General features: G+C 35.9%; 1 protein-coding gene across 7 annotated transcripts in view; it reads left to right on the top strand.

The window, feature by feature from the left end:
- The window catches only part of RUNDC3B (RUN domain containing 3B), a 121,638-nt gene that overhangs the window by 84,525 nt on the left and 22,609 nt on the right, over positions 1-14,504 (top strand). For 4 of the 7 annotated variants that reach the window (XM_032484057.1, XM_032484059.1, XM_032484060.1 and 1 more), the window contains 2 exons: positions 389-546; positions 11,325-11,471. In XM_032484057.1, coding sequence (XP_032339948.1) covers positions 389-546; positions 11,325-11,471 — 305 coding nt within the window. The remainder of the gene's footprint in view (positions 1-388; positions 547-11,324; positions 11,472-14,504) is intronic. The other 3 variants (XM_032484061.1, XM_032484062.1, XM_032484063.1) reach the window with 1 other exon arrangement.

Below are 14,504 nucleotides of genomic sequence, written 5' to 3'. Positions count from 1 at the left end.
AGTTTGTTGACACTAAAACGTTAATATCTATTTTTGGAAAATAATCATAAAGGCAGCTTTTTTTTGGTTGGTCATTCTGCAATTAGGTTTGTATTTTGAAGCTAGGAGGCATGTATTAATCACTGTTGTGGAGCTTACAAATTATAATGTTTTAACTAAGTTTTATCTTAAATTACAAACACTTTATTGAACTTAAGAAATTTAAATGATGGAGAACATATGTTAAATTTTTTTCAATTAAAACTTTTTAAAATTGTTTCATCAGTGATACTTTGAAATTGTTTCATTACCATGTACATAAGAATAACATTTAAGCTACTCAGCATTTATCTTCAAGATACGTATTAGAATTTTGCATTTGCTGTATTTTGGTGATCTGTATTTCCAGGGTTATCTTGAAGAACTCTTACGACTTCGAGAGAACCAGCTATCTGAATCTGTCTCCCAGAATAAAATACTGCTACAGAGAATTGAAGATTCTGATCTGGCTCATAAACTGGAAAAAGAACAATTAGAATATATAATCGTGGAGCTTCAAGATCAGCTGTAAGTGAGATCCATTTGGAAAATTTTGGGCAGTATGTAAAATTAAGAAAAATGTCATGTTTTGACATAGGATTCAAATTCCAGGAAGTCTGATTGTGTGCTATTTAGTTCTTTTTCAGTTATTCTTTTTTAAAAGTTTACTTTTTTCATAAAAGTAATCCATGCTCATTGTAGAAACATTATAGATTATACAAAGAAAATAAAAATCACCGTTGGTCGTGCTATACAGAGGTAACTGCTATAATTTGGTGTATATTATTTCAAATGCATATGCATAATTTTAAAAAAGCATTTCTTTAGTTATTGATGGATTGATTGCAAAAAGATAGTATGTAAGACCAGTACTACTCAAAGTACAGTGCCAGTATATAAACTGGTACCAGGTTGTGCCAGAATGTCAGTAAGTACCGTTTAGTAGAGCTGATTTTTTTCCATAGCAAGAGTTTTTTTGATGAAGAAAACTGTGTATTGAGCTACATTCTGGCACATCTCTTTAACTTGTCACCATTCAAAGCACTTGTACTAATCACATTTTTGTCAAACTTAATTTTATCAATTAGTTGTTTGTGGTGAAAGTTTTTATTAATATTAAATCTTGAGGATGATTTAAACATTTTTTTATTTTGAAATAATTTCAAACTTTCAAGAAAAGTTGCAAGGGTAGCACAAAATAATTCCCCTATACCCTATCCTAGATTCACCAACTTTCAGCATTTTGCCACATCTGTCATAATTTTCTCCCTCTCCCTGTAGATACTAACATTTTCTGAATCACCTGAGGGGTTGCACACATCATATCTCTTTATCCCTTAGTACTTCTGTGTATTCTTCCTAAGAACAAAGATACCCATGGTTCAGCTCTTAGTATAAGAAATGTAAATCGATATGGTCCTTCCATTTTACCTGTAACTCGTGTTTCACTTTCATCAGTTGTCCAAGTAGTGTCTCTTACTTCTTTTCTGTTTTTGGTACAGGATCCAGTCCATAATCACATTTTACATTTGGTTGTCAGTCTCTTCAGTCACTTTTAATTTGAATAGTTTTTTAGTGATTGTCTCACATGAGATTGATATTTCTGAAAAATACAGGCTAGTAATTTTATAGGCTAGTGAAGTGGACAGATTGACATCATCAACCATACTGTTATTTTTAAAATGTCATATATGGGAGAGAAGCTTTGTCCTCATCCAGAGGTTTCAACCTTTGCATACCTGTTGTACTGTACAAATGATTCTTTGTAAAATAGTCATTGCAGACCTCAAGAATAGACAACCTCAGAATAGTATGCAAAAACTAAATACCTTGTCGTGATTAATATGAATAAAATGTTTAATAAGGAGTTTTTTTCTAGTTAGCCGATGACATTTTTTATTCATGATTTGAAAAATGAGAATACTAACATGTTGTATAGGGTTCCCTAGAGAAGGAATTGAAGGGTCTAAATAGAAGTAAAGAATCATGCTTTGCTACAACTAGGCCATTGTTACAGTTAAGCAGTTAACCTGGTGTAGTTCATAGTGAGTAGTGATGGTATGATCTGTCAGCCTGCAAACCAGAAATCAGTGATGCTATGGCATTCTCCTTCACAAATTTTAGAGTGAGTGGTATGAATCCTACCAAGAGAGTGCAATGATGTCATCATGGTCCGGTTGATAGTGTTATTTCATTGCCCTTAATCATGATGTTTGATTAAAACCGCTGGCAGATTATCCTGTGGAGCAGATGTCCATATATTTGGGTCAGGGGCCTACAACAGTTGGGACTGCCATACAAATTTCATAGAGGACTGACTCATTGTATTCAGTAAATATTTTACATTGAGTACATGAAAAAAGGAAGCCATCCTAAATTACAGTTTATAGGTAACACAGTGTTATTAATATATAAATATCATTGTTTTGTTCAGTAATTTCCATTCTTTAGCATTTAACACTTATAAATTTATAATTAGCTTTGAGATTCTAAAGCTATTATTATATTTTTAATTTTTTGTTAAGAAATTTTCAAGTATACACAAAATAAAGAATTGCAGGGGGAAGAAAACTCTGATTACTGATCACCTAGATTGAACAGTTACCAAGAGTCGGTCACATTTACTTTATCTTTTTTCTTTTTAAGTTCTTGATGAATGATTTTGAAGCAAATCATGCTCTTTGACTCCTGCATACTTCATTGTGCATCTCTAAAAACTGTGGGTACTTTCTCACATAATTTCATAATCACACCTGATAAAATTAGGAGCAGTTCTTTTTATGATCGGATGTGCTTTCATACCAAGTTTCCCTAATTGTTTTTTAAAAAATAACTTTTTGTAGTTGATTTTTTTCAAATCAGGATCGAATGTCATACATTACATATAGCTGTGTCTCATCAGCCTCTTAATTTAGAGCAGTTTTCGCTACTTTTACTTTTCCTGTCATGGTCTGTTTGCAGACTTTTCCTACAGAACATGGAGCATCCTGAGTGGGTTCTTTGTGGTTTATTTGACTTGCTCTTCTATCCTTGTGCTGTCCAGTCCATTAGCCATGAGCCACTTGTGGCTGTTGAGCACTTAAAATGTGGCTGATTTGAAGTGAGATGTGCTGTAAGTGTCAAATCCACACCAGGTAGTACAAAGTAAAGAATGTAAAACATCTCATTAGTAACTTTTTATATTGACTGCATGTTGAAATGATAATGTTTGGGATATATTGGGTTAAGTAAGTACATCATTACAATTCATTTCACCTGCTTCTTCTTAAGGCAGCTACTAGAAAATTTAAATTACATGTGTGGCTCTTCTTAATTTCCACTGGACAGCTGTATTCTCTCTTATCCTCTCTTTTCAAAGTGGACCGGCTGTCTCTGCATTATCTGGGAGCAGATTATCAGGCTCCTCCACAGACCTGTTGAATCAGAATCTGTATTTAGTAAAATCCTCGGGGGATTAATTGACACATTAAGGTTTGAGAATCACTGCTCTGTGCTGCTTATCCTATAAAGCATATCCTCTTAACTCTGGATTAGTGGTTCTTAGTCCTGGTTGTACATTTAGAATCATTCAGGGAGCCTTTTAAAAATATGTTTGGAAAAATGAGGATGCCTGCCTGAGCCTTTGCCTCAAGAGATATCAAAGGGGGGGGGAACCCAAGCAAGTGTACACATGTTTAAAATGCTTTCCAGATGTTTCTGATGTGCAGCCAGCATTGAGAACCACTGCTCTAAGGTGCTGGGTTAAATTTGAATTTAATTTTTATGGCAAGAACTTCTTATAGGTAGTGCTTTGTACTTCATACTGGGAGGCTCATAGGTTGTCCCACCTTTATTGATCTTAAGGTAGAACAGTGGGTTTAGGTGATGACAGCCTTATTTCTCCTTTGTGAAAGTTCTCATCAGCCTTTCATCTAGTGGCTTAACTATGGATGAGCGTTACTTGGAGCAATTGATTCATTAGGATTTTTTAAATGGTGATTTCTTAATTGTTATTCTTTCCATGCTTATTGGCTGGAGTCACCTATAAAGAACGTTCCCTCATCATGGATATTTGCTGGTTACCATGACAGTTCTTACAGCATATTATTAATTTTCAGAATAAGATGTTGATGTCCTCCTACTTAGCTACTAATCAGATGAAAATTTTGTTTTGCTTTCTCTCTTTTATTTTTTGAGATTATGAACTTGTTACATATAATCTCTTCCATAATGTGAATTAGCTCACACTAGATTCATAAATAAGGGGGTAATGTGAGTATAGCAAAGAAATCACCTTGACTCACAGTTAAAGATTTCTCAACAAGTAACACCAGCAAGATACAAAATACACTAATTCAAGCAATTACTGCGGGCCACCAATAGATGGCACTCTCTCACTGTATGTAATATTCTCTCACTGTGCATTTCTCTGGTTCAGTTGAACTAGGACTTGGGGGTACTTGTTTACTGGTTACCTAACTTTGTGCATTTTGTCCTTGCCTCCATGGCAAGGCTCAGCCTCAGCAGCCTACACCGTCCTTACACCCTTTTCCATCAAATGGCTTTTACTTTTTTGTTGTTGTCAAAGTTGTAAAGTTACTGTAATATTTCTTTAGTTAATAGGAACTTAACAAATATTTTAAATTGGGTTTGAAATTGTATTAGGCTTGTAACTATTTTTCTTAGTGTTCCAGTTACAAAGTTGAATAGGTTTTGAGTTGTCAACCCCAACCCTGTTCTCCCCATAAGGCCAGTTACTTTCACTATGTGATTGCAGAACACTGTTTTGCTTTGTTTCTGTGTTATAGCAGCAAAGCCTGTTTTCAGTGTACTTCTGTCACTTAAATTTATTTTTCTTTTTGATGCTCAATTATCCCATCTTTGTCTAAAGGAAATCCCTTTGTATTAATTCTTGTTTTTTTCTGACCTGACCCATTTGTCTTTGATAACTTTCTTGTTTTCTGGTACAAGATATCCCAGACTTATATATTTCCTGCCCTGGAATCAGCCATTTCTCTAAAGATCCAGGGTTTATCTTATATTTTAAAATGAGAGGGGAAAGGAGGCATTTGAGGCTTTTTTGAAGTTGTAAATTACTCACTATTTCTTTTCAAAGGATACTGTCCAGTTAAGTGAAACCGGGGTAAAATAAGTAAGCAACCAGTAATGTGCAGCACAGGGAATGTAGCCAGTATTTTATAATAATTTAAATGGAATGTAATTCATAAAAATATCAAATCACTACGCTGTACACCTAAACTAATATAATACTGTAAATCAGCTATACTTCAGGTTTTTTTTTAAAAAAAGCATAAACAAGATTGAAAAGCACTTAAAAGACTTTGTTAGATTTGGGGTTAACTTTTGAGGCAAGAATACATCAAAGGTAAATAATTTATAATTTTTGGATACCTGACGCCTTTTTAGATTTCTTTGAAAACATTTGCTTAAAGGGAAATAATTGCAAAGTGATATAAAGTGAATCTTTATCCCATGGCTGGATCTAAAATTAACAAAAAACAAAAACACACAGAGAACACTTTTATACTAACATTAAGAAGAAGCTAAGATATTCACAAGCTATATAAGCATTTTCCAATTCTGGTAAACTATAAATAAATAGAGATGAGTAAATCTCTCCACTTCTATTTGTACTAAGTTGCTTTTGTAACTTCTCTGACATTCATTCATTCATTTGACAAATATTTATTGAGAATGCATGAAGAGCCAGGCCCTGTTCTAGGTGCTGGTGACTCAGGAATGGATAAAACATAGTTGCTGCCCTCAGAGTTCACATTGGGTGGATGGCAGACACCGACACGGACAGTAAACAGATAGGCCTGGGTGATGATCCTGTTCCTCTTCCAAGAGAGTCAGGAGAAGCAGGAAGCAGGTAACTCTCTTATCTGTGTTCCTAAGAGACTGAGGGGATGGAGTGTATCAACACCTTGTGTTTGGTGGCTTTCCGCTGTCCAAACTTCAGTGCTCTCTACCTAGTCGTTCTGCTCGTTATGTAGAATTCTGCATTACTGTAGTCCTGATGTATTAGATTTTTTATTTTCATGAAGATTATAGCCTAAGATTTTCTCATTGTGCCCTGTCACAAACAGCACTGGAATATTGCACATTCCTGAGAATTACAGCACACCAGGAAATCAGTAATAAGTGGAAAATAACAAAGGTTTGCTGCAGGGGTGTTAGGCCTTTGCTAGATTCACTCTCCACACTTGCCTTATAGCCATCGTCTTCAAATGTATGAACTTCTCAAAGTTAGAAATTGCTTCACATCATGGACCTTCAGGGTGACTTAGGAATACTTGGAGTCACAGATAGTAAATGCTCAGTGCCAAAGGTTATATGCCTTATGTCTGTCTAACAGCCGCCAGTATAATTTCATCATGAGCAGCAGCGCAGCCTCCCAGGTAGGTGGGCAGGGAGCAGAGTGAGGGAGAGAGGATCACCCTCAGGTTTGGAGACACAAGGTAAAGAATCAAACCCATCAACAAACTAACAGTTTTGAATTGGCTAAGCACTGCTATCAAAATATAGAGTATGGGATTCTACATCTTTTAAAAGAGCTTGTAAGTAACAGTAGACTTGAGCTTGATGTCTGAAAGGAAAGAAAGAGACCAAACTGGAAATTTTATGTTTTTGCCTTTCATTTAAAATAATGAATGTAATTTTGAGGGCTCAAAGAATGTAGGATCTTGTTTTTGTAACTGCGGTACTCTGTATTTACAGAGACTCTGAGCATTTTGAGAATAGGAGTGGAGCGAGTTGTTGGTGACATGGTAATTTAAGGATTAACTGGAGGAAAGGACCTTTACTGAAAAAGACCAAAAAGTAACAGTCAGAGAGATATGTAGTTTTGTTATTGCACAAGGGAAAAAAGTTATCTTAGATCATGTAGGGAGCTTTAAAAAAATTATGGTGCCTGGCCCCCACCATCATAGAAGCTCATTTCATTGATCTGAGATAAGACTTGGGTATCAATATTTCTTCAGTGTTTCCCCAGTTATTCGAATGTATAGTCAAGGTAGAGAACCAGTAGAATGTAAGTTTGTTGTGATGCTTAGCAAAGATTTATCACACTCTTAACAGTAATCTAATTGCTTCCCTAAACATTAAAGCTACCTGGATGTTTTGTTATTTTAAGCAAGAAAAGTGCATTGGTATTTAGTTTCTCGTAGTTTCAAAGTAGGATATATTACTCTATATTTGCCATCTTCCTTTGCAGATTGATTATTTTTCAAGGTGCTTTTTCTCAAAGATTCTGTATTGTCCTTAAATTTAGAAAAGTGGGCTATAGCTTATTTTGGTAATGATAAAATTTATTTTATAGTTGAACATTTGTTCATTCTACTGATGTTTATTGAGCTCTCTTCTGTCCTGGATGCTGGAATTGGTGCTAAGAATACAGAAATAAGTCTATTCTAATTCCCGCCCTCAAAGTACTTACAGAGGACATAGACATATAAATAATAAGAGCAGTAACATGTCGCAAGTGCTGTGATAGATACAGTGGGAAACAGCATTTCTCTGTAAAGGAGAAGAACTGGGAAGGATTTAAGGAGGTGGTGATGCGTATACTAATTCCTTAAAGTGGTTTAGACATTTGATAGACTCGTACAGGAAGAGATGGGCCTTCCAGGCAGAGAAAACAACAAAAGCCAAACACGGAGAGATTAGAGAGTCCCACAGATACAGGAAACTGCATGGTTGCTCCTGGTTACTCAGACATAGAGGGCAAGTGTGTGTGTGTGTGTGTGTGTGTCCAGATGAGAAAGGACTTTATATGCCATGCAAGGGAGCTCTGTGGAGTTACCAATTTCAGGTCAGATTTCCATTTAGAAAGATAAACCCTTGAAATAATATTTTCTGATGCACACACACACACTTATTGAGTACCTGCTTTATTCTAGGAACTGTGCTAGATACTGGGAATTTTAATATGAATGAGAAACAGGGAGGACACAGAAATTCTTGTACCGGGGAGAGCTCCTCAGGGTCCTTCTCTGTTTCAGGATCTTGAAGAGATAACTGCATGTCGTGTTAATTGCAGAATGATTCACAGTAGCCAAGAGGTAGAAGTAACTTCACTGTCCATGTATCCATGGATGAATGGATGAAGAAAATGTGATATATCTAAAGACCCTGTGTCTATATGCACACATATAGGCACAATGGACTATTATTCAGCCTTAAAAAAGAAGGAAATCCTGCCATTCATGACAACATGGTGACATTATGCTAAGTGAAATAAACCAGATGCAGAAAGACAAATACTGCATGATCCTACTTATGTGTGGACTCTAAAATTGTCAAACTTGTAGAAACAGAGAACAGAATGGTTACTAGGGCCTAGAGAGAGGGGAATTTGGGGAGATGTTGGTTCAGGAGTACAAAGTTTCAATTTGCAAGATGAATAAATTCTGGAGATCTGATGTACAACAATTTAATATATAGTTAACAATTGTGTACTGTATACTTGAAATTTTATAAGAGGGTATATCTTAAGTGTTCTCATCACACAAGAAGTTAACCATGTAAGTTGCTGGATATGTTAATTAGCTTGAGTGGTTATTTCGTATTGTATGTGTATATCAAATCATCAAGTTGTACACTTTAGATGTGTACAATTTTAAATTGTCAATTATACTTCAGTAAACCTGGGGAGGAAAAGATTGGATTTTTTTTCTTTTGTGGCCAAGTTCCTGAATAATTTCTATTGAGAATCTAGGAGAAGTTAGCTGTCTTACCAATTTAGAGGTAGATTCCACAATAAAGTTCTTTAAGTTAGGTATATTATTTCCACTTCTTTAGTAAATTAAATAATTTTACCTTAATGTATCTTTCTGTAGAATTATTACCTTAATGAGAGAATGTTAAATTGACTTGTCATCGAAATGTCAAGTAGAATCTATCTCATATAGAATGATTCAGTTTTTAGATTAGCTCAGTAATGTTAGCATTGGTTAGAGTTTTATTCAGTTAAATACTAATGATCACGTAGTTTCTACCTTTAATTGCCCCTGATTTTGCACTATGAAATAACTAATTGTTTAAGATGAACCTATTTTTAAGTTTGGCCAGCTAAGGAAAAAATCCTCATTCTTCATATTATCATCATTTGGATTACTACTGAGTAGATCTTGAAGTTAACTAGATATATTTTGTTTGTTCTAAGGTAAGTAATAGGATTCTCTGATTGCATGCAACCACAACCAACTCTTAAGCACAAATGGAATTCATTAGATTGACATCAGTAACTCATGGAATGGATAAAGGACTGGAAAAGTAGACCTGAAAAGAGGTACTTCAGAGAGTTGGGAAGTCAGAACATCAAGAATGTCTCTTCGCTGGTACATTTTAGTTAGGACCTCACTGCTGGAATGAATAAACTGCTTCTTTTGTTTATTACTCTCAGTGAACTCCAGTCAAGATTCAGAATTCAAGGATGGGGTTTTCAGCCTTTTAATTCACTTGCCTGCTGCCTGGTGTACGGAAGTGGTGAGAGAGGGCCTTCCTTACACAGGATCCTCCAGGAAGCTTTCCTTCTTGTTCTGGCAGGGCAAGTGCCAGCATTTAGTGTGTCCACATTCCTCACAAATGGTGGGAAACAGATGCAATGTGGGTGAAAAGTGGTCTTAATCAGTATGCTGAAATCTCTTATGTTCTGTTCGAGTACCGGAGCTTCCCAGAGAATACAGTATCATTAGGATTTCTAATGATAATTACTGATAGTTCAATTACTTATCATTAACTGAGTTCTACCAATGTTGTTTCCTCAGACGCACGTTTGCCTTTCCTGCATTCTGCTCTGACTATTTCTTGTAGGCCACTTACGACACTGGAATTGAGCTCTCCAGTGACATGCACTAGAACCCCTAAAGAGGGAATATGTGAAAGAAAAATCTAGCAAGAGAACCCAAAATAATGATAGTTTATTTATAATAGGTTCTCTGTAGTAATCTGCATCTCTGCTTTATACGATTTTTTGTCAGTCTTAGAAGTTTTCTAATTGCTCTTTGTTGTTTTCATAAAAACCAATGATAAAGTCCCTTAAAAGTCCTTTAAAAAATTTTCATTCCTTTCCCACTGAAATGGAATCTTTGGACCTAGCCTAGAGGAATATCTTAATGGGATACTTCATCGTCGACTGCTGCCTGTTTCACCTCTAGTATTCCACTCTGAGAGACAGTCTACTGTTTACATCAGATACTGTTTCTTTATGGACATAATGAAGCAAATAGTTTTAAATGCACACAGGTATCCTGTCAGATCTGTATTCATATGTAGCTTGCTAGAAACATATAAAAAATAGGATTATTCCGGTAGAACCACGGTTAATAGCCAGAGGTGTGCAGGTTGATTTTTTCTAGTGCAGGGTTGTTTTACTAGCCCACCAGTGACTCTGCCACCTACAGCAGGACTGTTGTCTCTGCAAGTCAGTGGCAGGCACATGTTACTTTCTGATAGGAGCTGATGGCTCAGAACATGGATGCACTGAGGTTGTGGACTCCTGTTTCAGAAAGTAGGTTGCTCAGGTGGAACTTTAAGGTCTTTTGGAGGTAGAATAAGAGCTGTACAAACAGAATTCTGTGTTAAATTAACTACTAGTTCAAATGTTGAATTAGTCTTGTGAGAATGATCAGTTGGTTTGTGAAGTTGAAATTGTGGCAGAAAGCTAGTTCTTTTGCAGTTGTTATAACAGCTCTACAAAAACGAAAATAAACCATGAGTTGTAATGGCTTAATTCTGTAGTTGAAATATTTCCAGTGGATTATATTGTTCAGTGCAGTTGTCGTTGATTTAATCATTTGTGGGGCTTTATTAGTGGTCCCCTCTATCAAAAACAATTATAGGAACCTCATGGATTTTTCTTTCTTCCATCATTTTTCTGCATTAGTTTATTTTTATTAATTTTAATTGTTTTGTTTACTGAGTTAAATTATTTCAATAGATTGTGAATTTTGAAGCTAGAGAATCACGCACATGGAATCTTTACTTTCTTTGATATTTTTAACTGTCATCTGATCACCTGTAACTTTAAGATATCACCATTGCTTTGTAGTTGAGATGTAAAATGCAGTCCCTTAGTCCTTTAGCAGTATCTCTGGGGAAGAGATAGGAAATCTGAATTTCACAGGTAGTGATTTGTAGACAAAATAGTCCTAGCCCTGACTAGCCTACCTGTAGTTCTGTTCACAGTCTGTTAATATACCATTAAAAAGGTGAATTTGGGGGCGGCCTAAATTGATGCCATTAGGTTCCTCTGCCATGCAGAGCAGTGAAGACAAAAGCACTCACCATCTTAATATTCACAGGACTGTGCTAAAGAATAATGATTTAAGATCAAGACAAGAGTTAACTGCCCACCTCACCAACCAGTGGCCTTCCCCAGGAGCTCTGGATGTCAATGCTGTTGCCTTGGATACGTTGCTTTACCGAAAACACAATAAACAGTGGTATGAGTAAGTGTGATACCTTTTTTTCCAACTAATTTACAAATTTAGTTGTACCAAAACGTATGGCTGTCCACTTTGGTTTCTCATTCTTCACTTTTAGCTTAGAACAAATGTAGGATTTAAGACTATTTTGGCTTGGGAAGGTTAGATTAAGGCAGTGGAATGTGTTAATGTTTGAAGATAAGGCACCCTGGAAAAGTAAAAAAAAATTGAGAAATCCTTACGCAATATTATACGCCAGCTACCTACTTAAGTTAATCTTCAGCCGGTCATTCAGTTAAGTCTGTGAGCTCATATTTAATGAGCCATCTATTTTTTTTAATTGAAGTATAGTTGATTTACAGTGTTTTGTTAGTTTCTGGTGTATGGCATAGTGATTCAGTTATACAGTTTTATATATATATATATGTTTTTCATATTCTTTCCCGTTATAGGTTATTACAAGATATTGAATGTAGTTCCCTGTGCTCTACAGTAGGTCCTTGTTGTTTATCTAGAGCCATCTATTTTTGAATTCTGGCGTTAGTGTTTGTATTTGCCTTAGGACTAATTTTCATGCTTATTAGAAAACATCAAATTCCATCTCATGACAAGATAAAAAGAAATTTACTTATTCTTGGTGGTTCTGAATGAGTTTTGTTCATTTTCAATAAATCTAATTTTGGAGGACTTTGAAGATACCATCACTCTACCTAAAGGCCACAAGATCCTTTTCCTGTTTTTGTCCCAGTGTTCAGGACTATTTCATTTAGTCACAGTTTCCCAGTAGTGAAAGAGCTGCAAAATCTTTGACTATCTTTAGGTAATCTTAATTTTGGAACTTGTAAATTGTGTTAGCTTCTTTTCACTTTTAGCCACTTTCCCATCTTGGTAATTTGTTTCAATGTCTTTATTTTCCTGTCTGTCTGCAGGTAAATTTTTGATCATGCTCCCTCCCTCCCTCCCCTTCCATCCTCTGTCTTCCCTTCTCTCTCTCCCTGTCCTCCTTTCCTCTCCATCCTCTCCTCCCTTCTCTTCTCCCTCCTTTCTCTCCCTCTTTTTGTGTTTTTCCCTGCTTTTCTTTTAGAGCCCTTGTTTTAACTTTCACTGGTAGAGCAACACACTTCTTTCTGTGCTTCTTAGGGTGCCTTTCACTAGGTAGTAAGTAGCCAGACATTAAATTACAGAATAAATTAGTGGAACTCTCTTTACTATCTACTATACCACGCTGCTTAATATGATTCAGAGAGTTGACTGACTCTTTCATGGATTGGAATCAAGTCCTTTTATGCCCTTAGGAAAGTTATAAATAACTGGAATATATCTTATTTGCTGGTATACAATTTGTATCTTTCTTTGGCATATTTCATTAATGGAAGAAGATTAGTTTGTTTGTATTTCTAATTTATAGTTGAAAAACTTAATTTTTAGCAATACTTGGTACACTTATCTATACATGAAATGCTCCTGCTTTTTTAACTGCAAAAATATTATGTCCTGACAAGTTAAAAGACTAATAACTATGCCTTTTTATTGCAATATTTACATTGTCACTTTAGATGGTGGGAGGTAATATATTTTAGCCAAAGGACTTGCATGTACCCCTACCTGCCTGTAGAGCTACTGAAGAACCAGTGAGGAAGTCTAAGGGGAAGATTTATTTCTAATTTACCTTTGCATATAGTAATAGTGACTGGTTGTTACAGAGTCTTACAGCAGCAACAAAAATAATTATGGTTTCAGAAAAGAATGCAGTGTAACTGCCTGCTTGTCTGTTTAGCATGGATCCAAATTTTATACCTCTTGACTCAGTTACTCCATTAGTTAAAGAAGAGGCACCCATTCCTTCCCAGCATCATCCTTTAATCTGACTTGACCTCAGATGTTGACATTGCTTTTTGATGGCCCTATTGCCAAACTGATATCCCTGAACAGAAATTATGAAGCTAGGAAGTAGTACTGAGATCCCTGGGACTAGAGTTTAAAGTCAGGACTTAGAGGTATCTGCTGCTTCCTTGCTGTGTAGCACTAAGCACCACTTCCTTTTCTTACCTGTTCTTTCTGCACATGAAATACTGGCGGTAATGCCTATTTAAACAGAATCATAAGTCATATGAGGTAATAAGTTCCTGGAACCCAATCACTTCCTGGAAAATCTTTATTTATTTATTTTAAACTTCTTTTTTATTGAGTTCTAGTCAGTTTACAATGTTGTGTCAATTTCCAGTGTAGAGCACAATTTTTCAGTTATACATGAACATACATATATTCATTGTCTCATTCTTTTTCGCTGTGAGCTACCACAAGATCTTGTATATATTTCTCTGTGCTATACAGTATGATCTTGTTTATCTATTCTACATATGCCTGTCAGTATCTACAAATTTCGAACTCCCAGTGTGTCCCTTCTCACTCCCCTCCCCCCTGGCAACCACAAGTTTGTATTCTATGTTTATGAGTCTGCTTCTGTCTTGTATTTATGTTGTTGTTGTTGTTGTTGTTGTTGTTATTATTATTATTATTATTATTATTATTATTATTATTATTATTATTATTATTTTTAGATTCCACAAATGAGCGATCTCATATGGTATCTTTCTTTCTCTTTCTGGCTTACTTCAGCTAGAATGAGATCTCCAGGGACATCCATGTTGCTGCAAATGGCGTTATGTTGTCAGTTTTTATGGCTGAATAGTATTCCACTGTATAAATATACCACCTCTTCTTTATCCAGTCGTCTATCTATGGACATTTAGGCTGTTTCCATGTCTTGGCTATTGTAAATAGTGCTGCTATGAACATTGGGGTGCAGGTGTCTTTTTGAAGTAGGGTTCCTTCTGGTTATATGCCCAGGAGCAGGATTCCTGGGTCATATGGTAAGTCTATTCCTAGTCTTTTGAGGAATCTCCACACTGTTTTCCACAGTGGCTGCACCAAACTGCATTCCCACCAGCAGTGTAGGAGGGTTCCCTTTTCTCCACAGCCTCTCCAGCATTTGTCGTTTGTGGACTTTTGAATGATGGCCATTCTGGCTGGTATAAGGTGGTACCTCACTGGAAA

This window comes from Camelus ferus, chromosome 7 (assembly GCF_009834535.1).
Source record: "Camelus ferus isolate YT-003-E chromosome 7, BCGSAC_Cfer_1.0, whole genome shotgun sequence".
Taxonomy (NCBI): domain Eukaryota; kingdom Metazoa; phylum Chordata; class Mammalia; order Artiodactyla; family Camelidae; genus Camelus; species Camelus ferus.
Note: the sequence above shows the minus strand (reverse complement) of the source record. Positions and strands in the feature narration are given on the sequence as shown.